This window comes from Lepisosteus oculatus, chromosome 5 (assembly GCF_040954835.1).
Source record: "Lepisosteus oculatus isolate fLepOcu1 chromosome 5, fLepOcu1.hap2, whole genome shotgun sequence".
Lineage (NCBI taxonomy): Eukaryota > Metazoa > Chordata > Actinopteri > Semionotiformes > Lepisosteidae > Lepisosteus > Lepisosteus oculatus.
Genome location: NC_090700.1, coordinates 45,240,172 through 45,267,460, shown reverse-complemented (window position 1 = coordinate 45,267,460; position 27,289 = coordinate 45,240,172). Strand labels below are relative to the sequence as shown.

The 27,289-nt window shown below is 35.4% G+C and overlaps 1 protein-coding gene across 2 annotated transcripts in view; it reads right to left on the bottom strand.

The window, feature by feature from the left end:
* LOC102687210 (protein unc-13 homolog C) overlaps positions 1 to 27,289 on the bottom strand; it is a 141,985-nt gene that overhangs the window by 70,202 nt on the left and 44,494 nt on the right. For both annotated transcript variants that reach the window (XM_069190521.1, XM_069190522.1), the window contains exons 10-16: positions 19,327 to 19,496; positions 18,341 to 18,456; positions 17,040 to 17,203; positions 12,473 to 12,623; positions 12,248 to 12,316; positions 8,787 to 8,876; positions 5,773 to 5,901 (exon numbers count right to left, since the gene is read on the bottom strand). In XM_069190521.1, coding sequence (XP_069046622.1) covers positions 5,773 to 5,901; positions 8,787 to 8,876; positions 12,248 to 12,316; positions 12,473 to 12,623; positions 17,040 to 17,203; positions 18,341 to 18,456; positions 19,327 to 19,496 — 889 coding nt within the window. The remainder of the gene's footprint in view (positions 1 to 5,772; positions 5,902 to 8,786; positions 8,877 to 12,247; positions 12,317 to 12,472; positions 12,624 to 17,039; positions 17,204 to 18,340; positions 18,457 to 19,326; positions 19,497 to 27,289) is intronic.

Here is a 27,289-nt window from a genome sequence, read left to right as displayed (position 1 = left end):
GGTAATTACTAGCTAATTGGTCCAAATATCTCATCCAGTCATTTTTTTAAAAGATGCCAGTGTATCAGTTTCAACATGGCTGAATGGCTTGTTCTATATCCCCACAACCCTTTGCATAAAGAAGTGCCTCCTGTTCTTGGATTTACAGTAAGTGCAATTCCACAATGGAGTTTCCCCTTGTGTCTTCTGGTTTGGGCTCTACTGTGTTCTGCTGGGTTGACTTTATTAATGCCTTAGAGGTTTTTGAATACTTTTAGTCAATTCCCCTCACAATCTTCTGTTCTTAAGACTAAAAAGGTTAATTTCCTTCAGTCTGCCAGTGTAGGACATCCTTAAGCCCTGGTATGTACTGTTATCTGGTTGCTCTTCTCTGTTTCCAGGAAATTATTTTCTATAACGTGGAGACTAATTCATTGTACTTTAAATATAAGTATATATTTACATTTTATATTATTAACTAACATTTTGTTTGCCTTTTTTTTGTTTCACCATGTTGTCTAGAAGCAGGAAATAATGTCCCATCAAAAACACTTAAGTCTTTTAAGACAACGACAGTAAGTAGCCTCTTCTAACTCAATCTTGAAAAAAAGCACACTTCAATTGAGCTAACAATTCAGGTTACATGTTTCTAGAGTCGTGATATGTATCATGTTAACTATGACACATGGAGATTAGGTTCAGAGCCTTATTAAGCACGTCAGATTTTTTACTGCTTTCATCACTTACTACAGAATATATATTTTAGTGCCGCTTGAAAACAGTTCCCAAACTTAGAAGTAAATTTGGCATTCACATGATGACTATAGGTACAGGAGCAATGAAAAAGATGGCCTCTGGCCCTTATACATTTCTAGTTACCAGAAACAGAAAGAGAATAGACTGAATGGCAAACCACTAAACACAAACACAAATCTTTATTTTTCTCGGTTCTTACATTATTTGATGCTGCAATATCTAGACAGCAAACAGTACAAATGGCCTGGAGGTCATGGTATTGTTGCTCCTTTTTCTTCACTCAGACTCAATAAAAAGCAAATGCATTTGAAAACTGAGATAGATGAGGCCTTAGAGAATTTTTGTATGAGCCATTTATTTATAAACAGGACTCAAAACCCCATAAATATCTATGTAATTAATGAGATCTCATAGTCACTATAAATCGTTTAAGGCTATTATTTATTATCAATTGAAGTGTATCAGTACCAAGTCCTAAGACCAGAATTAGAGAGCTTGCAGTCCATATTTTCCTAGTGATTGTGATTCCTGCTTGTTCAGTTGCCCATGTACGAGCTGATCGCTTACAGCATACTGTGCACATACACAATTTCTGGAGTCTCCTGCTGCTTGACATGCTTTGGCACTTATACTGAACAAGAACTATATTGATTTATTTTTATTCAGAAAGTGCGTTGCTTCCTTTTGATACTGTATGTTTACTCTTTTAATGAGAATGGTCTCTTCTGAGGACAACCGTGATCTAAAACGTGCTGATCCCAGTTTTTACAAGTGATGTTGGGAGCCTTAAGCACTGTTATTTTCATGGGCTATAGTTGATATACAGTACTGTATTTCCCTGAAAATATCTTTAAGCTCTTCATACTGCATGTGCTTAAATTACCGCTCCACACACACTGTACATGGGTGTTTAATAACAGTAAATAATATGCATTTGGAATTGTATTATTTTTAATTATTAAAAAATATTTAAACACAAATAGAAATAACCTGCCATTGTATTTACAGTATATTAAAAAGGTAAATGCTCATATCCACAATCCCCTGCAACATCTAATTTAATTTGTGTACAATAATAATGGAAAAGTATCTAAATTATTTCTTTTGGGATCTTCAAGGGTATTCATTACAGCCTTCATTCTGAAAAATCTCCCATTTACTCCTCCTACATTATTGATTTTAGCATTTATGGCAGAAATAGTGCACTGGGAGGTCAATAATATATTTCTTTCTTTAGCTATTCACATTACAGATGGTGAATGATACTTAGAACAGTCACAGGATGAGTTACAAGCTTAGGGTCCTTTAGAGAGTCATCTGAGGACTATTTCGCCTTCCTGAATGCTGTTTGATCATTGATTAAACAGACTACTGTTTTTCAACTGTGCTGAATATCTTCATAATCAACACCTGTGTCCACATTTTGTGCTGGGAAAATTACTAATAACTCAGTGGACTCTTAGAAATCAGGTTGATTATGTGACTTTTATGTGTTCGATACATTATTTTGTATACTGTATGTGGGTTAAATGCTGTATTTCAGGTCACATTTTAAATATGGACTATTTTCTCCCTAGGATAGGTGTAGATTTGTAGATGCAATGTGAAGTGCCATTTTTTTGAAGACATAATTTCTTATGTGCTCTGAAAACTCAATAATCTTATTCTCTGCTCACGCTTTGTCAAGCACTGCAGATGATGCCTGACACACTCTAAGAAGTATGTGAAGCACATCTGTTTCCGACATGTTTAAAAATAGCACTTCACTACTATTTTAGTTCCATCACAAGCACATTACACACAGAACAGTTGACAGTGATGTTAGGAGACACTTTCACACTATAATATTCAAATGCATATTTTAAAACAGTCCCCACAAGCACCTATTTGGCCAGATTCTTAATGAACTCAGCATAAAGTTACATATGGTTTTTCCTTTTTATGCTCAGTCAGTTTGAAGTGATATTCATTAGGTTACCTCTATTCACTTTTGGGAACATAAGGCACCCAATGTAATCTTTTCCTCATTTGAACCCATTTCACAGGAATCTGTTTAATACTTTGGACCTGGTGCTTTTCATCATTAAGGAGATTTTCTCACCCTCTTTCGGCATCCTCTTGTTTAAACATGCAAATCTACTCCATCATATTTCATGAGATGTATTTCAGCTAGGAAGGTGGCATAATAGCATCAGTAAAACTGAAAGGCATTTAAACAAGCAAATCTCACCATTGTAATTATTGACACATCTACCATGGGAATTTTATTTTTCACCATTGCAGACTATGGAATAATACAATTTAATATGTTATTAAGTGTTGTCGTGTGTGGCGGGTGAACAAAGCTGAATTAATTACTCTTGTCTACTACACGTGTGAATTACTACTCAATAGTGCGACCAAACACTCTGCAATAGTGCTGCCATCACATACAGTATTGCACCTGAGAAGAATTAAACACATTGGAATAATGCTTTCACCAATTCAAGTACAATTCAGAATTTACAATAATAACACAATCTTTCAGACAGCTGAGACAGGTGAAAATAAATCATGGCGTGTCTGTCCAATGTCTGGTTTTCTACTCCACATATCATATTCTGCTGGAAGTGAAGTGTGAAACAGAAGAACTTTACTCATCAGTGTTGCCCACTGTGGTTTGGAACTCTCATCGATCATTTTTTCCCCCGGAAGCACGTGAGATAATAAAAAGAAAAGCAGGACTTTCGCCAGAGTGCGCCACAACGAGATTTCTGAAAATATTTCCAAATCTTGGCTCTGGCCTGTGGTTTTTGTGAGTATAAACAATACAAAATACAGCTTCTGATAATGAACCCAAATAATTCAGCACCACTACAGTAGCTATTTTGTGAATGCTTACTGCATTTTCATTGTAATTATGGCAAATGTGGAAACAGCTCAGCAGTACGAGAATTTTGCGAGTTTTAAACAACAGCTGTTTGATAAAGGCAGTCATGGGTAGATCTAAATCTAGCTAATTTAGCTAAATCTAGCTAAAGAGCAATGACACTGTACATATATCAAAGTGATTGTGAATTGGGAGTTCTGTACATGCATAAAGCTTTCTGATATAAATATGATACCAATAAAGCACCTCCGGAAACTAAGAAGGCTTCAACTGCACACAGCAGAGGATTTGGGATAAAGTCTGAAACTAAAAGAGTTTCAGAGTTTCAGACTGGAGTCTGAAAGTTCTGACTGGAGATCAGACTTAAAGTTCAGACTGGACTGTAACTGAGATCTCTGCCTTTTAAACCTTTGTTGTTAGAAAAGTATGTGCCGTGATAGTGATAGTATCAGTTTTCCAAAATTCATAAGCTTAACAACACCTAAATTATTTATATTTGGTTGCTGTGTTTAAAAGTTATATTTTATCATCTGCTAATAGAAGAGTAATCTTTAACATTATAGATTTGCACTCAATGTTCTGATCAAATACTGCAGGTCAGTGTGATCAATAGGAGGAATCAAGGACAGAAGATAACAGAAAGACATGTTTAGTTATAAAAGTGTAAAACTAACTTAAACAAGTATAATTTAATTGTTAATAAACTTCAAGGAAAATAATCAATTTAGCAAAGATTTAATGTTGATTGTTTTGAGACAGAGGGTAACTTCAGTGAGTCCTGTTCTGTTCAATTTTTTCAAGCCTAACGACCATACTAGTAAGAGGAGACCATATGGATAGTAATTTTCAGGAGTTTGGTAGCACTACAACAAACTGCTCCAGTAAAATACCCAGTTGTATAAATGGGTGCAAATATAAATATATAAATTGCTTTTGATGAAAACCTCACCAACTAAATTAGTATTTATTTGTACATTATGTAGACTTTAAATTTATCCGTTCTATAGCTCTTTAATGAAAGAAAGAAATCTGCACAACTATTCCTATAACCAGTTTTGCTTTTGTGACAAATAATTACTTGTTAAAATTATGTTAATATAAAAGAACATGTTAACTCTGTTAATAAGCAGATTATTTTCTATGGCTTTGTATGCATTTTTAGTAGCTGTACATCTCATTACATATTCTATTCGGTTAAATGCAGCAGCTGATGGCTAAAGCCATCTGTTTTAATGAATATGTGCAGCCCAGCTCCCTAAACTGAGACTTCTCAACAGTATACATTTCAGAGCAGAACCAACAAAACCACTTCTTTCCATAGGAGAAACAAACATCTACTATAACTGTACAATTTTAATACATTATTATACAATCTTCTCACACACAAAACATTCAATCTGTTTTGAGTGAATTCATTTAACGGTATACCCACAAATATACTCATATTATTGCACTTACTATGTGGAAATTAAATTCTATCAATCAATATGAAAATATTTTTGCACTGACTGCAAAGTGATTGTGCAGAAAATGATTCCAACTGTTTGTGTATAGTTAATGGGTCCACTTAATGTAAGAATCATACTCCAGAAGATACAACATTAAATTTCTACAAACAGGCTCAAAAGCCTTATAACAGATAGTTTTCAAATCTGTTAGTGATTGTTTAAGTATTAGTGTCACAATGTAGCCAGACAACCTCTGAACAACACCCGTAGCAGGATAAAATGGCAAAGATATGCCTCAGTGTTTGTGCCTGTGTGGTTAAATAGCTTAAAAGTGAAGACACTAATTAAAGTAGAAATATGCCAGGCGTGAAATTGGACTCTTTACTATCAATATTTTGACAATAGTACTGCTACATGACTAAAGTGTTTCTATTTCATTACATATTCCTGCATTCTCTAAGAATTCTCTATATGGAGCATTGCAGAGTGTTTTTCAATCACCAGATTTTTATAGAAATAAATCTAATCTTTCCCACCATTTAAATGAGAAACTGAATGAATTGAGTAGTTGTAGTCATTAGGAATCATGATGTACGGGTAACATTGACCAAGCACCACCAGAAAATCATCATCAATACTGTAAGTTAGATTGTTTTAATGACAGTAAACTACAGCATTTTGATATACTGAATGACTGATCTCTGCAGGGCATGTCTGTACCTGATCCAGAAGTTGGTTGTAGAGGTCATGGCAGTTGTCAAAGATGTACTTGTACGTGGAGTCCAGACAGGCTCTCACACAGTCTTTCACAACCATGCTTGCTCGTGGTGGGCTCTGCAACTCCTGAACCTGCAAGTCAAATAAAACAACTGAATGAAATATTGATCATCATTAAATGGGTGCATAATTCTCCATGCCACAGATTAAAAAAACACACGCAAACTTTCAAGTCATAAAGAACTTTAGACTAGAGAAATGATGCGGAGGCTATCCCAAAGCTACAGTATAAAGGCAAATGTCAGCATGGCTCCTTGAGTTGTGAGAGTCAGGAACAAGTTACCCAGTCATGTTGCTGAAGAAAGTGCCCTGGCTTTTGTCAAGAAATGTCAGGATGAGATCCAATGATTAATTAGCTGTGAATTAGCAAATGGCCTCCTATCATTTGTAACCTTGTCTATGGTCTTATATATTACAAACGGGGGTCACAATTTTCATAACCCCCATTTGTAACAATATATATGGGATGTGGAAAGTAAGCAAGATGTGATGGATAAAAATGTGATAACTGGACACGGTTTTGACTCTGCCTTTACTAGAATGTTCAGAAGACAAGGGGATGGTAAACCTTTCCTATTATATGTTATCCCTTCGTTCATTGGAAGCTTGCAGCCAAAACTCTTTTTTTCTCATAAATTTGCAAAAGATTAGTTCCACTGGAAAAATATCTGTTCTGTTGCGTTCTTGCTCTTAACATCTAATTCCTCAGTCCTGGTTTTATTTAAATCGTCAGTGCCACAGTGTAAAGGGACTAGAACTCATGCATCACATTTCATGAATTGCAGGAACACGTGGAGAAGGAAATATATGTAATTTACAGGTACACTGTTACATAATTCATAACCTTTGAACATATGTGTACTTTTGGGAGTTTGGATTATAGAATTTAGTATTCAGGAGAGGAAGTCGTTCAAAACATCTGACAAAATAAAGGACTCAGACACCTTTTAAATATACGGTACCTTAACAGTGTGGTTAGAATAAAAAATATTTTCAACTTAATATTCAGCCATGTACAGAATATTTATGACTGCTGACTGTGTTTTCACATAGTTCAGCTTGCACTATTGAAGCAGCACTGAATTATAAAAGAAAGTGTAAATAATGTTTAGTGTTAGGCTATAAAGACAACTGAAGAAGTGTAACTTTTAATCTAATACTAAGTTAGACTGGTGAGCATTATCTTGAATTTCTGCAATGAGTAAACTTGTTCACATAGCTGGTACAGTAACTCAATTCTTGACAGTGCAAAGCTGTTTTATGCAAGGAGATACTGTACTGTATATGATGAATAAACTGCATCTCAGAAAGAAGTGGCATAGAGACAGGGTGACAAAGATCTAATAAATATCTCTTTCAAATGCAAATCTTTACATATAGTGTAGTACAATTGTGTCATGCATAAACGGAGATTAGTTAATTTATGTGAAATTATGTATCTACGGATGAGTTAAAAAAAACATAATATCTAGAATATCTAGTAAGAGTAACTCTTAACCAAATACTACAAATGTAATCTATGTAGGATATGTGAATGGCTGGTTTTATTATTACTGGTAAAATCATTTTTTATAATATATAAGGCACTGAAATAGACATAGGTTAACTGAATAATTTTAATGCAGTGCTTAATTTAAAGAGCATTGAATTTGATGGTAGAAAAAAAATCAATGTTTATTTAACAAATTGAAGATGAATTAATTTTGTGACATGAATTGATTGGTATTAAAGGATCCAATTGTAAATGAAAGCACACAAAGCCTATAAAATAGCAGGATTGCCTTATTAATGAACCTGGACTACATTCTTGTAGTTAAATGTAGTCTCTTATCTTTGGTACAGGCTTCACAAAGATCATAATATTTCCCAGTTAAAAAAAGAGGTGTAGAATTTACTGTACGGTCATGTATAATGTTTTGAGAAGTGTGGATGCTGAACTGCTCAGGAATTGATGGAAACAATTGCCAAGGTTATTGATTTGCCTTCTTAGAAGGCAGCTGTCGCCCATTTATTTTTTATGACCTGCATTTCATTACAATCGCTTGTTAACTAATGCTTTTTTTGTACCATTTAATTATTGTGACACACTATTATAATAGACAGCGAAACAGGTATTTTGGAGCATCTCATTTCATTAATTGCCTTACAGAAACCTTTTGACATCGCTATTTGGTAGCACCACTGGGTAAAATACACAAAACAATTAACCAACTCTAAATGTCAAAGAAGTGACACTATGAGAGCTCTGTGAAACTATTTTCGTAGAGTGTTCTTTCTGGAGATGAACAACCCAAAGTTCATGTCACCCAACCCAAGGATTCAGATTTCCAGTTATTGTCATTAACTTTAACAGCTTTGTAGTGAGGTGGCAGTTTACAAGAAGGAGTGTAAAGAGATTGACACAGCAATTCAGTGAAAATACAGAAATCAGAAAAGGTTCAAATTTCTTGAAGAGATGCAAATATTTAAACAGAGTAAGAATAAAAGAAAGACCCAGAACTTTAAATAATGTTTCGTGCCACTCTGAAGGCAAAAAATGTCAATAATTCTCCTACAGTATATAAAGGAACTAGGCCTGTTGTTATTAACCTTTTATACAGGTATAGTTGGATGCCTTATCTGTACAATATGTTCACTACAATATTGATTCCTATCAAACCCTGAAACACAACAGGAACAATGTGAATATGAAATTCTACTTAATGCTTGACATTTTTGACTGGAAGGTTAATCTATAATAAAAAATTCTAAAACTTTATACCAAACATTTGGGTAATCTAGTCCCATAGTTTAATCAGTTCCTATGGTTCCTAAGGAAAGAGTTGGAATGAATGAGGTACAGTATAACAAATACCTCTAATCAGCAGGCATCAATAATAACATATTGCACAAGGTCTTATCAGAAAATAAATGAATGGTGCTGGCTGTGTGGGTAAAAGGGATAAACATCATCCTACCTTCATTCTGAAAAAGGTGATACTGGTTAGCAGGTCAACTGTTGATTTTAAGTCAAGAAGTCTCTCGGAGTTGCTGGCTGGGAAATTATCCTGAAAATAACAAAACCCAAAATAACTGCATCATATATTTATATCTCAGTATTTGTTTAGGATTTTATGAGTTATTAAGCCATTACTGACTGAACTTTAAATATGTAAGAAATTATATAATTGGGAGGTTCCAACTTCTTACAGCATAAGACAATTATGCCTACTCACCTTCATTCGTAATATTTAAAGCATGTTCATATTTAAGTTTACAAAACGAATGATGGGAACCTGTTAAGTTACCCACATTGATATGTTTGTATACTGATGCTATAAAGAGCATGTCATAAAGAAATAATAGCTTACAATAAAGTTTTCAGTCTTTAGAGCCCAGTAACATTGACAGCATTAATTATTAATTTAATTCTCCCTTAGTTTCAGAAAAGATTGCTGGACCACAGTAGTTTGCCAATGTAGCACCTGGTGTCACTCCCTTTAGTCTCATAAAATACATATTTCTGTTGAAAATGTTGGATATACAATACTTTAAACACCCTGCACAGAGAAGTAAACAAACTAAACTTTATTCTCAAGTGCCTCTGTGCTAATGTGTTTTCTAGTGTAATGCATAACTGAAAACTTTTATAGCTACATTTGAAGCAGGTCATATACAGTACAGTAGAAGAACATGCCTACTATTTCCTCAGCCTAACACTGTTATACACCATGCAGCTGTGATTAGCTCATATGACAAAACAAGTTATGTAAACTTCTTTCATGGTCATTTAATAAATGGCTGGCATATCGTTTCTTCTATTTCTTAATTGTAAGAAGTTTCTCTGTTCTGCCAAAGGCAGAATTTGTGTGTTCTACTTTCAAAATGTCAGCAAATTCCATGAGCAGTCTGTTGTAGATTATATAAGAAAGGAATTACCTCTCAATTGCACTCTAAAATTCTCACAATATTCTCCGCTGCCCATTGCAATTTGTGTATTTTTACCAAACAGTAAAAATAATAATTTGGACACGCTGTATCTGGGAATTACTCAGTTCTTGTTCCCACTAATTAGTCATTTTTGATATAATAGCTGTTGCAGTGGAGTGGCACTGATAAACTGAAATGAGATTGTGATTAGCATCTCGCTTTTCTTAGGGAGCCACAACAAATGTGCCTTGCAAACATTTTCACCCCATTCTAGTGATGTCCCATTTAACTGCAAGGTTACTGTTTTTAAAGTGACTATTTTGAATCAAAACGTGAATTCTCAAACTGGAGAATTTTATAGGTGGAAGACGTCAAATAGCACCAAATGGGAGCAATACAAAGATGGTAATATTCTTGCTTATCTTCTGCTTTTTCTGCCTGAATAGAAGCTACAAAGCTTTTTCAGCCTTTACAATTTAAATGTTTCTGGATCATGGCGTATCACTTTAACGATAGTTATGTATAAATATTTTAAGAGTTGGGATCAAATGAAAAATAACACTAATGGGAAAAGCACCTTCCTGGTTAATTACACTTTAAAGAAAGGTGTTTCCTTTGAATTTAATGATTTATCATCACATTAGCATTAAATAGCTCTTTAACTTAGTTTGGCTTTGTGGCTCCACATCACTCAAACAAAAAACTGATACAGTCTGAAGGTCTTTTAAAGTCAACAAATGTTTTGGTTTTTTTCCATCTGCATCAAATTTTTCTAAATGTCCATAACAAAATAGCTCATCATTACATGATGCCTGTCAGCTGTTGCCTATTTTTCTAATCTAACAAAATTTAAACATGTGCCAAGAAAACATCAAACAGACATCGCATGAATTACAATCCAGTTAGAAATGCATCCTAATGTCATTTGAATGAGGAAATTAAATGTTGTCAGTGGTCAATGTAGTTATTAGACACAACAGATAATTTTTATTGGATACTAGCAAAGAATACTAAATTTGAATTGTTTCATTCTGCATGAGTGTACACTTAGTGATAAATACATGTTTATTTTAGACATGCAAAACATATTTAGTTTAACATTTGCATTTTAAATTTATTAGATATGTATACTATAGTACCTGCTGCAGTACTAAATATGTAAACTTGGCAATATTAAGATTCTTTATAGCAACTTTACATGGCAAGAAGAGTGTCAATGTCTGCTTGGAAGAGAGAACAATTTATAGTATGTGGTCATTTGATTGATATGTCGCAGGGGGAGATATAACACTCCAGTACAGTATGTGATACAGGACACAGCACGCCTCGGGCACTTTTCTCAAAAAATAGATTTTATTGGTGAAACTCAGTGACTACTGTAAATGTTCTGTTTTGTTTGCTACCTCCTCTAAATCCCACTAAACCATGTTTGAATGGCCCCTTGTAATAAGCCAGCAGGAAAACATGGAGAATGGACCTATTATTGTATGTTATCAATGTAAGGGCTTCACAATTAAAAAGTATGAACCAACACTGTAGCAAAGTGTGCTCTTTAATGTGCCTTATGATTCTTTTACTAAATTGGCCTCCCTCATTGAAGAAAAAAAATATATATTTTGCTTAGAATTCTATTTAAAGGAAATCCATAGTCCTGTATTCTCTATTGATTTGAATTCTATTACTGTCTAACTTTATTTTCACTTTCTACAGGAAAGCCTGGGTGTTACATCACCAGATAAAGTGAGTATGATATTCTCAAACTTGATTTGGTAAATATGTCAATGTTACACAATTCATGTGAGGCAAAGATCAATTCTAGTCCTGAAATTAAATCACTATCGCCTGCCTTATGCCTAGGAGTTAGTTGGACAGTCAATATGGAATAATTCTTTTAAATTCGAGACGCTCTTCCTTGCACTTTAGTAACACTGTCATGCGTCAATCAAATTAATTAAATTAAACTTTGGTGTAAGCAGAAAGATTTATTAAACCTCAGAAGTCATGGCATGCCTGTTCTCAATTTTTCCACAATTTCCCATTCTCTTTTCCACTTTAATGGAAAACTAAGAGGTTTTCAATTATAGCAGATATTTTTAATGGTGGACTTCACTTATTCTAGGATTTGCAATCTACAGTACATACAAGTTTTCTGACTCCTCTTTCTTTTTTTTAAACAACTGTGTCATCCCCCAAAGTTCTCTACACCCAATGCATAACCTGTTGAAATTCAGGCCCAAATCAAGTGAACTGGTTTTCTCTATTCTATGGATGACCCTAAGAGTGTGTAGTTTGGGGAGTTTTTTTCCTGCTTTCCCAGATGGTCTAGACCTTCTGGGGATGGAGTACGGTGCTTGCCATTTCAGGGCTAGAGACTTGGGTTCGCATCCCTGTGGTGATCTGCCTATTCCATAGGCACTTTAATATCATTCATGTCTTTGTCCTCTCTTTCATTTTCTTCTGGGGACTGTGAAACTCATTCCACCAGTGTGATCATTTTCAACATACATACCCGGTATTTTGACATATCAATCCTCAGGGAATTGTGTAATTGATCAAGGAGTTTAACAAATTTTTCTCTCTATGGATACAAAAGAAACAAAAACATATTAGCATCATTTAAAACTGAACTTAAAATGCCATTATCAATTTAGGTTTGGTTGGTTTAATATTAAAATATTAACGTATTTCAACATAGAATAAAAAATAGATTGTTCAATTGAAATTGACAACTTACTCCAAAATTTGAAGCAGCAAAGCGGTCTGAAGCTGAGACGTTGGTGCTGGCTGTTGTGTGAGCATAATAGGCATTGATATTAGCCAGCAAAGTACTCATCACTGCAGGGACTCCAGGGCACATGTACTTGGAAGACAGGCAAGAGAAATGTCTATGATAGAAAAAGAAAAACACAAACACATTAAATAGAAACCAGAAGTATAAGAAACAATTCATCTCTGCTGCACTGAGGTTTAACAAGATCTATAGTCACCAGAAATTATGTCTTGTCCATAGGTCAAAGACCAAGATTTAGAAATATCTAAGAATGTGCACACTCTTTTCTTAAATGTTCTAATAATCTAAAATAATAAATTATGGTTTACTAAGCCCTGTGCCTCAGAGCAAAATAGTGCACTTAAAGCAACGGAGACAAAGAGCACTGGATATGTATTTAAACCACTCCTTCACTTCTCTGACATACAATACACCCGAACTACAGTACACCTTTCCAAAAAATTAACAAAATGTACAGTACGTTTCTTTGTGACCTTGGAAAAACACTGTAGTGCTCTGGGGGTTCAGAAGAACATCATTCCTATCAGGTATAGCTCATTAGGGAAAACACACACAGAAAGAAGACAGTCACAGCCTATGAGCACAGCACACCACTAAATTTAGCACTGACCCTGCAGGGCTGTATAGAGAAATGCGAGCAGTTAAGAAAGTACCTTCAAGATTAAAGTGAACATGTCCCTCTCCCAGGGAGAGCTTAGAGCTGGGCTACAGGTCAATATATCTGATTGTATGAAAGGACAACTTTAAAAAAACATGATTTCATTTTATTTCTGTATGGCATAATGGATATTCAGCACATTGATTTATATCTAGAACATAGGTAGATGCGATATTTGTTTATGCTGCACTTAAATGATCTTCAGACAACAGACATTTGTCAAAAATATTTATCATTTGAGCTACAGCTAATTTACTCTCTTAATGGTGATGAAATTGCCTGGAAAAGGTTCTAATCAGTTTCTGATTCCCAGACGTATAGAACTATGAAGATGTGCCAATAAATGTAATTGTATATATAGTGAAATCATTTTGTCATTTAATCCAGTTTAAGCAGTGCACTTAATTTGGATGTCTCCTGTGCTTTAATGAGTTCAGATGATATTCACAGAGTGGAAATTAATCACAGACTTTTTTTTGGACAGAGTTGGGGGCTATGCTCTGATTTTCTAAATAAAATTCTGTACTCATAGATGGGTTTCAAGCTCTGTCTTACCAAATTAAATTCTTAACTAAGATGAGATCATAACAAAAGAAAGCACTACCACAGGGCATGGTCAACTCAGTCCAGAGGACCTGTGGGGCCCTGTGCAACAAGACTGACACCAGCTCTGTTTCACAGGTTCTGAGCCACAGCTCTGCTAATTATCTTGGACCTTAAATAAAGCTCTTGTAATTAACGTTATGCTGCAAAGAGCAAGAGTTTTAATTTACAGCAATAATGGACAATTTTAAGTATGATTTTAAAAAGGCCACTAGATTATTATGTCATTAATACAAACATTTTTTTAAAATTATGAACAAGAACTCCACTGAGATGCTTTAATTCTGTGCACAGGATTGAATTCTTAAATAAGATGTTACATTTCTTCCTTTTCCTTATTTAAGAAAAACTGTAAAAAGGCTAAGAAAAGCCAAGTGAAATTAAAATAACAGCCTTTTTTGGTCCTGACAAATCTCATTGTACAGTACCTTTATAACAAATTCATAGGAAAAATACATATAATTTAGAAAAACAATTTTATTTCTATATGGGTAACACCAAACTTCTCTCACATCAGACTGGAAATGCTTTTATTAAAGACATATACAAATGGTTTGTCACTCACAAAGAACCTATTTAAATACATAATGTACAGCAAAGAGAACTGCGGGAGTTTGTAGATTTTAGTCTGCTTTCATTCGTTCTTATTTATATGCTGGATATAGTTTTTTCAACTATGCACTAATTAAAACCATAAAAATATAGAGGAATGCAGGTAAACAGAAGCTGTGCAGGCACCATACAGGTAGATTTTGTATTCTTTTTTGTCATATGACATCCTACAACTGATCATTCTGCCTGACTTTGCCTTTAGTTTCAAAACGTCTTAAAGACTCCTCTTGACAAATCTGGATAGCTGCCAATTGTAAGGTTGTTGGCTTCCTCTTGGCTAGATATATATTTTCCTTGGTATCTGGCTTTTATATTTAATACTTCTTTTGTACAAATTAAACACTGCCCCAGCATTAAAGCTCACTTCTCTCTCTCCTTTGACACTACATACCCGGATCATTGCTTGATGTCCAATGTTAAATTCCATATTAATATTTCATTAGATTAATATTTAATTGTCTTATCATTTAAATATGATTCTACTCATAATTAACAGTAAATTGAGTTCACGCATGTTTTAATTTAATAAATAATTCTTAGACAAATGCATGCTTTCATAGAAATAATACATTGACCATAGCATTTTTATAGACTGCATACTGTTATGAGCTGATTTGACAGCAGTGCTGCCACCTTGTAGCCTGATCGTGCAAGATCACAGAAGGCTGGGCCTGGACAGTGCTGAGCTGAGAGACCTCTGACGAAAACCTAATTGCTGCTGAAAGTGGTGGTGGACCAGTAGCTACCACTTGCCCTGAAGAGCAATTTCAAAAGCTAAACCCTACTATGGCGTCCAGGGTTACTATACTGTAAAAACTGCCATCTTTTGGTCTTTGCAGATCCCGAGGTAGTTTTTGAAAAAGAAGGGGAGTTATTTTGTTATATTCCAATTCAGAACAGACTGGCCTTTGTAAAGTTCTCCTTAAATCAATAAGTGAAGCAATTTGTTACTTCTCCACCCAATCTCCTGGCAGGAGGTCAGAACAGCTGCTGTTCATCACTGATGTTCAGTGGTGGATGGCTTGGGCCCTTCCTGTTTGAAAAAGGCTTTCAGATCCTTTGGGATGAGAAACGTATGAGAAAGTGTATTTTATTTTCAATATATAAAGTTTTGAGACACCTTTCTTTTTCAGCTGTAGATTTGTTCTTGGGCAGGTTCACTTCCTAATTAAATGGCTATGAATCCTATTATTTGCGTCAAGGGTTTAACTCCCATCAAAATGGGATGAGCGCTAATTTGTTTCAATTGCAGACACTTGTAATTGTTTTTTTTTCCAGGGTTTCACATTATAATTACTAACATGCTGTTCTCTGGATAAGGATGCTGACAGCTGTAACTGTAAATTATCATTTTTATTGCATTATGTGCTGAAAGCAACTAAACACGCTACAGAATTAAACTGGATGAGGAGAAAAATTAAAGGATAGCCAACTAATGGAATATGTCAGCACTGTGATGGCCTGGCCTCCTGTCTGGAGTGTACTGTGCCACGTCCCCATTATCTCAGGGCAAAGTTGGGCTCCCACACACCCTGATCCTTTACTAGACTAAGCAACTTGAAATCATCATAACATTTTGAACAGGAATACTGTCTACACTTCAAGGAAACATCAAACTGTGATTCCAATTTCTACTGTGACTTTTGTGACAATTTTTTGTGACAATGTCTTCTGAGACTTTTTTGAAGTCACATTCTCCAAACATTTTTATGACATGCCACTACATTCAAAACTCCCATATCGTGATGTTCGCTGTGAGTGCTACACTGTATTCATGCATCACTGAAAATGGTTTGTTTATCCTTTCTACCACCTTTCTGCTGCTGCAAGGCCATGTGTGAGCTGCTTGAATTTGACTGTATGATTTCAATTTATATAATGTACACAGCTTGTGCTTGTCTTCACACAAGACACATGCAACACATAACTAGAAGTCATTATGGGCAAGAATATGTTACTATTCCAGCTGCCCTGGAATGCCTAGAGATTAAATAATATAAAATGCATATAATCTTATGACACTGTGATAGTACTTTAGAATGCTCAACTTATCATTCATCTATTCTTTCAATACTGCTGTTAACATTTTTTAGTTTTAGTTCTTTGGAAAGAGGGGGTTGTAGTCCTTTGCCCAGGGAATATATATCAAGATTTATATAGCCATTAAGACAAAGAGTGATTTCAAGTCTGTCATGGACTGTAATAAAAGCCCACCGGGGATAAGAAGCACGTTGTTACATACCTCTCATAAATTTCTTGGAAAACACAGTCATCATGTCTATATAAAAGTCACCTTTCATCTTTTTCACATGCATTCTGATTTTTCGGTACCTCCCATAAGCTTTAAGTAAGGTGAAACAGAATTATTAAATGATCCATTCAACATACACAATTTTCGACCCATTAAATAATTTAATGAATGAGTCATGTTCGTAGCCTTAAAGGCAAATCCAGAAGGGACAATTAGTGAAGTGAAGTCATTATGCTTAGAGTATAAAGTGTAGATCCTGTTGTTCTACAATGTTGTATATGTAGTAGCAAACCAATCTCTCCTACTTGGTGCCATTTTTAGATATATTTAAGAATTATGAAGACTGATTTTTAAAAAAATTTATTATTTTGACACATTTTACTCACGTCATAGCCTGGTAGATGGATTCCACTCCATAGCGCATTGCAAATTCATCAACGATCTCTTGAGCAACATCATCAAAGTAAACCTTCCAGGCTTCGTCTCCTTTTACTTCAGGAATCTTCACTACTCCCCCATTCTTCACCTCAGTCAGGTAGTGGAACAAGTTCTGGAAGCAATAATATGTCGTAATAGAAATAATACTGGAGATGAAAAGGTTTTTATTTTCATCATTCTTTTTCTTGCGGGTCTGGAAACAACGTAAGAAATATGGAGGTTCTAATGAGTGCCCATTGGCCACTCCATACCCAATCAGTCTCATTAAAAAGGTGAGCTTTACTTACAAAATAAGCTTTTGAAGCTTCCATAAAGGTGTTAAACACTTACATTTATATTAATACACTTTTTAAAATGACATATTGGCAGGTTGAGGAGGTACATTTTAATGGTGCCTGAAAATAAATTAAAGACATCTAAACTTCGAAAAAACTCAGATTTTATTAACCTAAGTTTATAAATAATTAAATGAAAAAATCATACTGTTTGAAAAAAGATTATTAGTCAATTAAAATGACTGATTCCAGTTTATAATAATACAATAATATTTCATAAATAGAAAACCTCATAGACAAAGACTTATCAGAAGGCATTTTCAAAAGAATTGGAAAATCAAGTGTATTTGGCTCTGCTGAGGACATTCATTCCTAAGGTAAATATGCTGGAATGTAGTTTTAGTAAAACTGTTAAATTTTTATTTTTTACAAAAGTGATATGCTTTTCTAAACAAATGAGCAGATTACACTGACCTACAGTAGTTGTCCAGGTGAGAAAGACACAGATTAGACACACAGAGATACAGTAGATACAGTAGTGCTTTACAAGTAACATATTTTGGGGAGTCAAATGAATTATGGGAATGCATATTAATTAGTCCTTCATGTTTTTACAAAGTTGATGCTGTCAAATTAATTTTGTAATTCTGCTTTTTGTGAATATAAAATATCAGCAACCAAATTAAGAAATCAATCAACTAGGCAAAGTTAGTGAAAGAGCAAGAGCTGATTAATTTTCATCCCTATAACCCATAGTAACTACAACCTTATAAAAGACAGCATAAACCTGAAAGATGCTGCTTGTTAGACACATAGAGTACATACAGTATGCCCGATCAAATTTAGCTTTTACGCTGATGAACCCTATAAAGGGCAAAATAGCTGTCCCTGTTAGATGAGATGACTTTCAGTGTTGTGAAATGGCAAAAGCTAATTAATATTCATTGCCTATATAGATGTAAATGTAACTATACCTCATGCAAGCACGTATACTGCCCATGGTATGGAGCTACTTTCTCCTCTCCTTTCATTTCCACACTTATCTTCAGTCGAATAGCACCAGATACCGCAGATTTATCAGTCCGCTTCTCTGGAGAACAGCCGAAATGAAAACAATTACAAAAAGAGGGCATTGTGCATTTTTAACTTGATTTTAACCTTCCCCTGATTCATATTGTACATTGTTTCAGCATTTCCCCCAGAGCGTTATTCAAACTTTTACAGACCATTTGAGAAAGAGAAATGAACGATGAAGACAATGCTCGCTTTAAAGCCCAGTTTTCGTGGCACGTTGTTCTCGCTTAATTCATTGCCAAAACTTGTTGCTGGACAAAATATGTTGTATTGAAGCCTTGAGCAATCTTTCTAGTGTATCTTCTCCAAGTGACAATTTACTATTAGAGAACTGCCATAATGAATCATGCCAGAAAGCACAGTTGTGAGCCAGAACATCATTTATATATTTGTATCTGTAGTTTTGCTGCCCTTTGACCTTTGCATTACAGGTACAATTCAAGCAAAAAAAACATAAAAGGTTTTTTTATTGACAGAATTACTACTGTATACTGTTCATCGTTAATCACAGTATAAGCCCTATTATGGTTTGGATTTTTTTCAAATAATGGGTCAGATTTATATGAGATACAATAATTATTATTTTCTTGACATTCTTAAAATGAACATAGTGCTCAAATATTTTATGTCTGCTTCACATTTGAGAGAGAGAGCCCTTGGTAAACTAATCCCATCTCACTCTCAAGAGCACTCATTCAATAGTGTACTCCGACCAGGGAAATCCTGCCCACAGTCAGCTAGAGACATGACACAGGCTTGAACCTAAGATACCTGGATGTGCGCTCAGGTAGTAAGTGCCTTTACCTGTCAAGTTACTGAAGAGTTTCTTTCTATCTATCACCATAATCTGATTTTTCATGAGAAAGTAGGAGGTTCTTGATCATACCGAGGTTATACCAGACGTCCATTTCCCCGCTTAGTGTTCTCACTTCTATTATTGTTTGTCCAAGAAAGTCGTCAGATTCCTTTTTGAAGTGCTGTTTTACTCGAGACTTGATATCATCATCCTCATCCCACACGCGCACCTTTATTCTGTCTGTGGAGTTGTGGCATTCACTGGAACACAATACAAACGGCAGAGTCATTCTGACATGTTATTCTCATTTACTGGTCACTTCCTTACAGCAAAGAAATGATCAATAGCAAAATCTGTAGATGACACATTTTCTATATCAACAACAAAACCTAAACATAAACATAACACAGTGGTTCAAAACCTTGTTAACTCCATTCTGTATCTGCTTAAATTCATCGCTCACAATACCAATATGTAAATCTATCTACACAATGGCTACCAAAAAAAAAAGGTGAATAGTGAATTAAGGTTTAAATGAACATTCAGAACGAAATATGGCGATAAATGTATAATAATTTGTTATTTCTGTCTGATCACATGAGAATATTATGCATGACCTTTATTAGCTTAATCAGCAATTATTGTTTCGCAGTGGCCATTCTGGAACATTCATTACGCAGAAAGGTATCCATATGGTTTTGTATTTTAGCTGCCTGGACTCCAAGTTAGAGGTAACTAGAATTTTAAAATGGAATTAAGGCAGCAGTTACTATACCGGTGTGCAATTACTGGAAGTCAAATGATGATATGATATTACAAAGTATTCTTGCCATCAGTTATCATTTCAAAATGTATATATTGCACTGCATATCTAAAGACGTCTACTTTGATATCTCAATTCCTCACACCTAAGGTTTGAATTAAAAACAAAGCAGGGATCAGGGTGAACAGGGTGAGCTGCCAGAGTGTGTCACTAACAGACTCCCATGCTTATTGCCAAGCTGAACCATTGCATGAGCTGTGAGAGTTAATAAAGACAGAATGCTTTAAAAGTGCCATTCTCCTGAATTGAAAACTTAATACAATATTTTGTAAAGATCATCTGAACAGAACTGCTATGCTGTACAGTACTGTATATGCTGTTTTCCAAATTAAACCAAAAAATGTGCATTTGGCAACTGTACCATTATTTAAAATTAATCTTAAATTAAGTGAATTCCCTACACTGATAATTATCAGGATATTTTATGGAAGAGGGGATTCCAGGCTCTTTAAAAGAGTAACCCTGAAGCTGTGATCAAATCAAAACGACATACACCTATGATTTAATGGCCTGTTCTAACCTTTGCCTTTTTATGGTTATGCAAAAATGAAAAAAACTGTCTTCTCTTAAGAGATTATAACAGTGATGCCATAATACCTTTCCATAAAACACAGTTTCAAAAACCAAGTGTGTATCTTCACATACAGTACAGGACCACAAATCCAATAACTTCTTTCTGGGGGAAAAATACAGCCTTAGGCCTTTAAGTGACACTACTGAAATCAAAAATCTTGAATCAGAATCACAACTCAGTGAAACATTAAACACTAAGGATATGCACCTTTAGAAAATCAGAAGATAAAAAATAATAATAGTAATAAGCACAAGAGGAAATCAGCATTATGTGAACAGCGTCAAGGGAGTTATTACTAATGTTCTATAGACACCTTGCTTTATTTATCAAGGAGAAAAGGACAGATATACAGTACAGTACAACAATTTCAGAAGAAAATCAATAAACAGATAAAGACACACATTTGATTATGTTTTCTCTCAGGCTGCAAATATCTGTCATATATGGTATGTACAGTACTGTAGCTGCAATTAGAGACGCCCAGTGGGTTAATTCAAGCCCTGTATAAAAAAACCCTGCATGACTGTAAGGAAGGTTTTCCGGTACTCAGCTCTGCTTACTCATTGAGTGGTGTGATGTTCAGAGATTCTGGCCTTGGGATAATGTGGACACAGGGCACACAGATGCCAGGCAGAGTAGTAGGAAAGAAGGTTGGAGGGGACCATCAGATGGAACAGAGTTAATGCCTCATAGCAGTTATGTGTGGGAGGTTTGTCAACTTATACAGTATGTTGCTGAAGGCCTTTTCTTGAGGAAAATAATATTTTTTTGCATTGAATATGACACTTGTGTAAGAGCATACTGGCAGTTTTTTAAGAAGAACAATAAACCATTTTTCGTGAACACTTCAAAAAGTGTATAGCACTATACAATAGTACATTCATACAGGGCTTAACTGAAGGACATAACAGAAAAATAATTTTATTGGATTAAATCAACAGTATAGCAAAATTCTGAATTAAAATATGTACAGTAGTAAAACATGTCTTTAACATCAATGGTTGCAGAGCCTCAGATAAATGTGGACAAGTTACTGTACAGTGACAGAGCAAGCACAACAAAATGCTTGATCAAGCATTGTTTGGAGCTTGGTCTTAGGCAGAATAAGAAAATTTGAATCAGCAGAGCTCTGAATAAGCATTGGGACTGTTCTCATGCAATAACTCTTTAAGGTAACCAGGACCTAAACTATTCAATAACTTATATGCAAGTAAATGACCCTTAAAATCCACTCTAAATTCCACATGAAGTCAATGCAATTTACACAAGACAAGAGTTATATGCTTAGGCAGAGTAGTTTAGTGAGCTTGCAAGCAGCAGAGTTCCTAAGATACTGGAGGCTGTTTATTACTGAAACACCCTAGGTAGGAAAGCTATCTGCAATCTTGATGAGATAAATGCATGTGCAGACAAATGGAGAAAAGACATTAACATGGCAATTTTATGCATTTGAAAGAATTACCTTCTTGTTATGTTTCTAGCATTGGTCAAGGGTTTAACTACAGCACAGTCAACAATAGCATTGAAAACAGTAACTTCATGTAACTGTCGATGGTAGTCAATAATGACCTGGAATTCTACCTTTTTTATACAGCATGACATTTTCTGTAGCAAATTGAATAGGGCAGCAATCAATAGCACAACAGTAGTGCTACTCTGCACTGCTGCCCCTGCCTTCATTTTTCCATTTAAGACATGGATTACAGTACGTCTTGGAAGGAGTAGAGTGAAAAAGATTGGTGCTTCCAGCATATATTAAGCCTCTTCGTTGGCAGCTCTTTCTCCTCTCCTAAATGAACACACCAATGTCTAGAAAAATCATCCATGTTTGACTTGGGGATAAATCCTTCCATCCTCTGAAAAAAAAATCTTTGCTCAATTTGATAGGAAAAAAACTGTTGACTACTATGAGAAATGTATTTAATGGATTTCAAAGAGGCCTTATAGAAAAACAGCACTCACTGCTGAAGCTTCAGTACAGTGCTGTGGATTGCATACAGCAGATGCATTTTAATCTTCAGTGATTTTAAAGGTACAGTAGGTGTTGGATTTCAGAAATGTAATTCACTACTCCAACCAGTCCTTCTGCCTGCGGGGGGAGAAAATAAAATTGAAGGAAAGAACCAACCCCCTGCATTCCTAATTTAGAACCATCTCCATCAAAAAACAACAAAATCAAAATCAGTAATTGTAAATGACATTTTATGTACAGAAGTGTAGAGTGTTACTGTGTATATAAAAAAATAAAAAATAAAGCTATAAATATAAAATGGGAAACACTGAAACTGAACAAGCTACTTATGAAAAAGACTTAGGTTTTCATGTGGACATACTGAATCATTTAAATATTCCACATGAAAGATAAAGACAGTTCAGATTCCCAGGGAGGGTTGGGGGACAGTTAGAGAGTGTTAGTGCTTGTCAGGATTTCAAGAAAGTGTTAGTGCTTTATGCAACCTGGGTGCTAAGTAGTAGAAGTTAGAAAAGTGAATGAATAATGAGGAATATGCAGTACCTTAACTACAAGAACAGTAAGGGGAAGACTTAAAGTGGAGAGAAGTAATTATCTTGGAAGCCAGCAATAAAAGAACTAGAATTCCAGATGGGATCCCACTGTAGTAATTGCATAAAGCCAGGCCTCTAAAAACACCAAAAGACCATATGACATTTGTTTCTCATTAATTATTTGTGCTCCACTTTCTTCTTGTCCTGTTATAAATTAAATGTACTGTATTTACCTTGTGAAAAGAATAAGAAAAGGCTAGCGCGAATACCATGAGGTAAAGTCACAATCGGTTAAGGAAGGCTAGAGTTTGTCTAGAAACTAGAAAACTGCTGCATTTTTGATCATCACATTACAAAAAGGTACTGCAGATCTGGAATCAGTTCAGAGAAGATCAACCAGACACATTCATTGACATAAAAGGAAGATTCTACCTTGACAGCCCCAACGAAACGTTTTTAGTCTTGAACAGAGAAAACTGTTTGGGGATGTGATTCAAGTTATCAAAATCCTGAGAAGCATTGACAAAGTCAGCCTGAATGGGTTATTCAGCATAGGTTGTGACACGTGAACTGTACGACTCAAGTCAAAACAAACAGGAATTGCATTTTAAACTAGGAACAGCAGGATATTTTTACAAAAAGGATTTTATTAGTTTGGAACAAGTTACGCAGGCATTCTGGGTAGCTGATGCCCTGACTTATTTGAAAAAACAGCTGTATAAGATCCCTGGATCACTTACCTGTAGCTATTAGTAACCAAAGTAGACTAGCTTAAGGGCCTCATGTTTCTGTAATCTTTCTTGTGCAATGTGGGAAACTTACAATCTTTCCTCATAGAATCACCAACTCAAAACAATAATCAATTTAATGCTCAAAATTAAAATACAACTCATTGTTTTCATTAAAATTCTCCTAAACCCAATTCTGTGCACCAGGAAAAAGACAGGATTACTGTATATTAGTGGAAATACAGTGCAATAGTGGAATAATGTTGCATTTCTATTATTGCCTTTTTGGATTCCACCAGCATATTTACTGCATTTTCTCTCTGAATCCTTTTAAGCATGTGATTTACAATTTTGCAGAAACAATAACTATGTTTGCGTCGCAAAGATTATCATCTTCACATTCGGAACTGTTTTTTTTTTATCAGAGGTCCTACATTAAGTTAAAATATCTGCACATTATAACATGCTAAACTCTAGCCAGATATGCGCTCCTTGTTAAGGAATCCACTGAAGAAACGTATCGGAGCTTATCTTTGTACTGGTATATGCCTCAAGGCTGTAGGCAGCAAAGGACAGGTTCTTTCTAAGGCAGCCTCAGCTATGCAGCACTGCAGTGTCCTCCACTATTTTCTATCTTAAAAAAACAAGACCAGTGGAAAGAATGAACAGGGTGCATTCTAGAATCCTATGACTTACTTTTCAGATGTTGTTTTTGATACTGAGATATTGAGTATTACTATTTCTGAATGTTTTTTTTTTCCTTTCAAAGTAGTTTGCGCTGAAATTCTTGGCTTCAAAGGTGAATCTGAGATCCTGAATGCACAGAAATTTAAAATACCATTGTCTTCCAGAAGAAGCAACTTCTGTTCCATGAAACATTAAGTGCGTTGTAGTCTGAGGACGGAATTCAAATGCAGACAGCCCCATAGGCATATGGAGGTTAAAATAATTGTCCTTCTGCCTGCCTTCAAAGCAAAGCAAAACAAATGATCACCTAGGAGCCTCATAACTGAATCAATGTGCATCTCAATTGTTTTGCTAGCTCTGCATTTGCAAAGAAAAAAGACATGCTGTTTGAGCCATTAAACAATTTTTCATTTGTGAAACAATGTGGCAATGCAACAATGATCCTTTTGCTTGCTTCAATTGTGGTTCACTAACATTAAAACTAATGACTCAAAAATAATTTTCTTCAGGGTGTCTTTGCAAATGGCTCTCTCCAACCCTACATACTCTGAGTGGCCCTACAGAAACACATGCACATATCTCTTTAGGACAATCTGAAATGCATATTGGACATATTTACATTTATTTTGGAGTTGACTACCAAACAATACACCCTCTCCTACCTGCCCTTGGCAATCATAAAAAGGGACTTCAATTCAAAGTACTGTTTGAGATTAAATGGAATATGAGATAACCCATTAAAATTATTAACATAGCTTGGTTGTGTTAATGAATAACAAAGAACACAAAAGCAACAGGATGCTTTTCTAAACCATGTCAAGTGTGCTTCTTATTTCTGGAGATTGGGTGAGTTTGTTTTATATGACTTATTACCATAACGTCTAAAAGCCTCCAGGATTAATCAAGCCTTGAGGAATGCTATGGGTTTACATAAAGAACTAATAAATCAGTATAATGAGACAATAAGAACTTTGACAAATCAGCTTCTTAACTGTGAATGTTCCAAACCTGTTTTCTTAGCAATCTTTTGGCTTACACAAGGCAGTGGTAAATACCCTGAAACTGGTAAAATAATAATAATAATAATAATAATAATAATAATAGTAATTGCTTACACTTATATAGCGCTTTTTCTGGACACTCCACTCCACTTTACAGGTAATGGGGACTCCCCTCCACCACCACCAATGTGCAGCCCCACCTGGATGATGCGACGGCAGCCATAGTGCGCCAGAATGCTCACCACATTTAACATTTAACATTTAATTATCAGTGGGGAGGAGAGCAGAGTAATGAAGCCAATTCATAGATGGGGATTATTAGGAGGCCATGATTGGTAAGGGCCAGTGGGAAATTTGGCTACACCCCTACTCTTTTCGAGAAGCGCCCCGGGATTTTTATTGACCACAGAGAGTCAGGACCTCAGTTTTACGTTTCATCCGAAGGATGGCGCCTGTTTACAGTATAGTGTCCCCGTCACTATACTGGGGCATTAGGACCCACATGGAACGCAGGGTGAGCGCCCCCTGCTGGCCCCCACTAACACCTCTTCCAGCAGCAAGCTTAGTTCTTCCCAGGTCTCCCATCCAGGTACTGACCAGACTCACATCTGCTTAGCTTCATTGTCAGTTGTGAGTTGCACAGTGATACGGCTGCTGGCAAAATCCATTTAATGTATTTTATTTGGGTTACATTTTAATCCCTATCCTCAGAGATGAAAATCTGAAGTGTACTGTGGACAGCCAGAAACAGTGATCTACAGTATATGTTGTAGTGGTGTCTTCCTTTCTATAATCAATATAAAATTTGTGTGCTATGAGGCAGATTCACAGCATTGTAGCCCTGTCCCATACAACAAACCCAAATATATTGTGTCTCAATATATTTCATTTTATTGTGGGAATGAAAGCCTACTTGCATAGGCTACTTTAAAAAATGTGGCCATCGTTTGGATTAATTAGCTACTAACTGCCAAACAGACTTGATAGTCAAATAGCCTCCTCTTGCTGGTAACTGCCATGTGCATAACTCATCATGCCTCAAAGTTAATATCTGACATGCCTGTGGCCATTGCAAAAATTTCAATTAAAATGTTATGTTTTCTAAATTCAGGTGAAATATAAAAGTGAAAAATAGCTGTGATGTCTTCACAAAATTGACCTAAACAATTCCTGGTGCACCACAGTTAGTATTACCTACAATACTACTTACTATGGAACAACACTGTGAGAACATCTTTGCTTAATTTAACAGCTGAAGATGCATTAGGCAAATGTAACCACAGGCTTAGCTGAGAGCATAAAGAGAAATAAAGACCCCTTTAATGAACTGTGATCTCCTGTTCCAGAAAACCACTTTCTACTCTCTCCAGGTCATTTCTCATCTTCTTTTCTTAATTGAATACCAGATATATTGGTACATTAAGAACAGTCAATCTGGATAAAAGGTCAAAGGGTCTAGAAATAGGGAGATTATCTGGCCTGTACATAGAGCACGGAGTGTTGAGAGAAATAAGAACACTTTAAAAAGAGACAGTAACCGCTAACATTTAATTATTAAGGGCGGATATCACTCAGATATGGGTATCCCTTTTTCGTATGCTAATATTTATTACTAGATTTTTTGTTTGGTTTTCTCCTGGGCAAAGAAAAAGGGCCCATTAATGCAACCAAACGCTGGGGATTTATGTGAAGAAGCTGAAATGGCATTTACAGAGAAAATTAACGAGAAAGATAA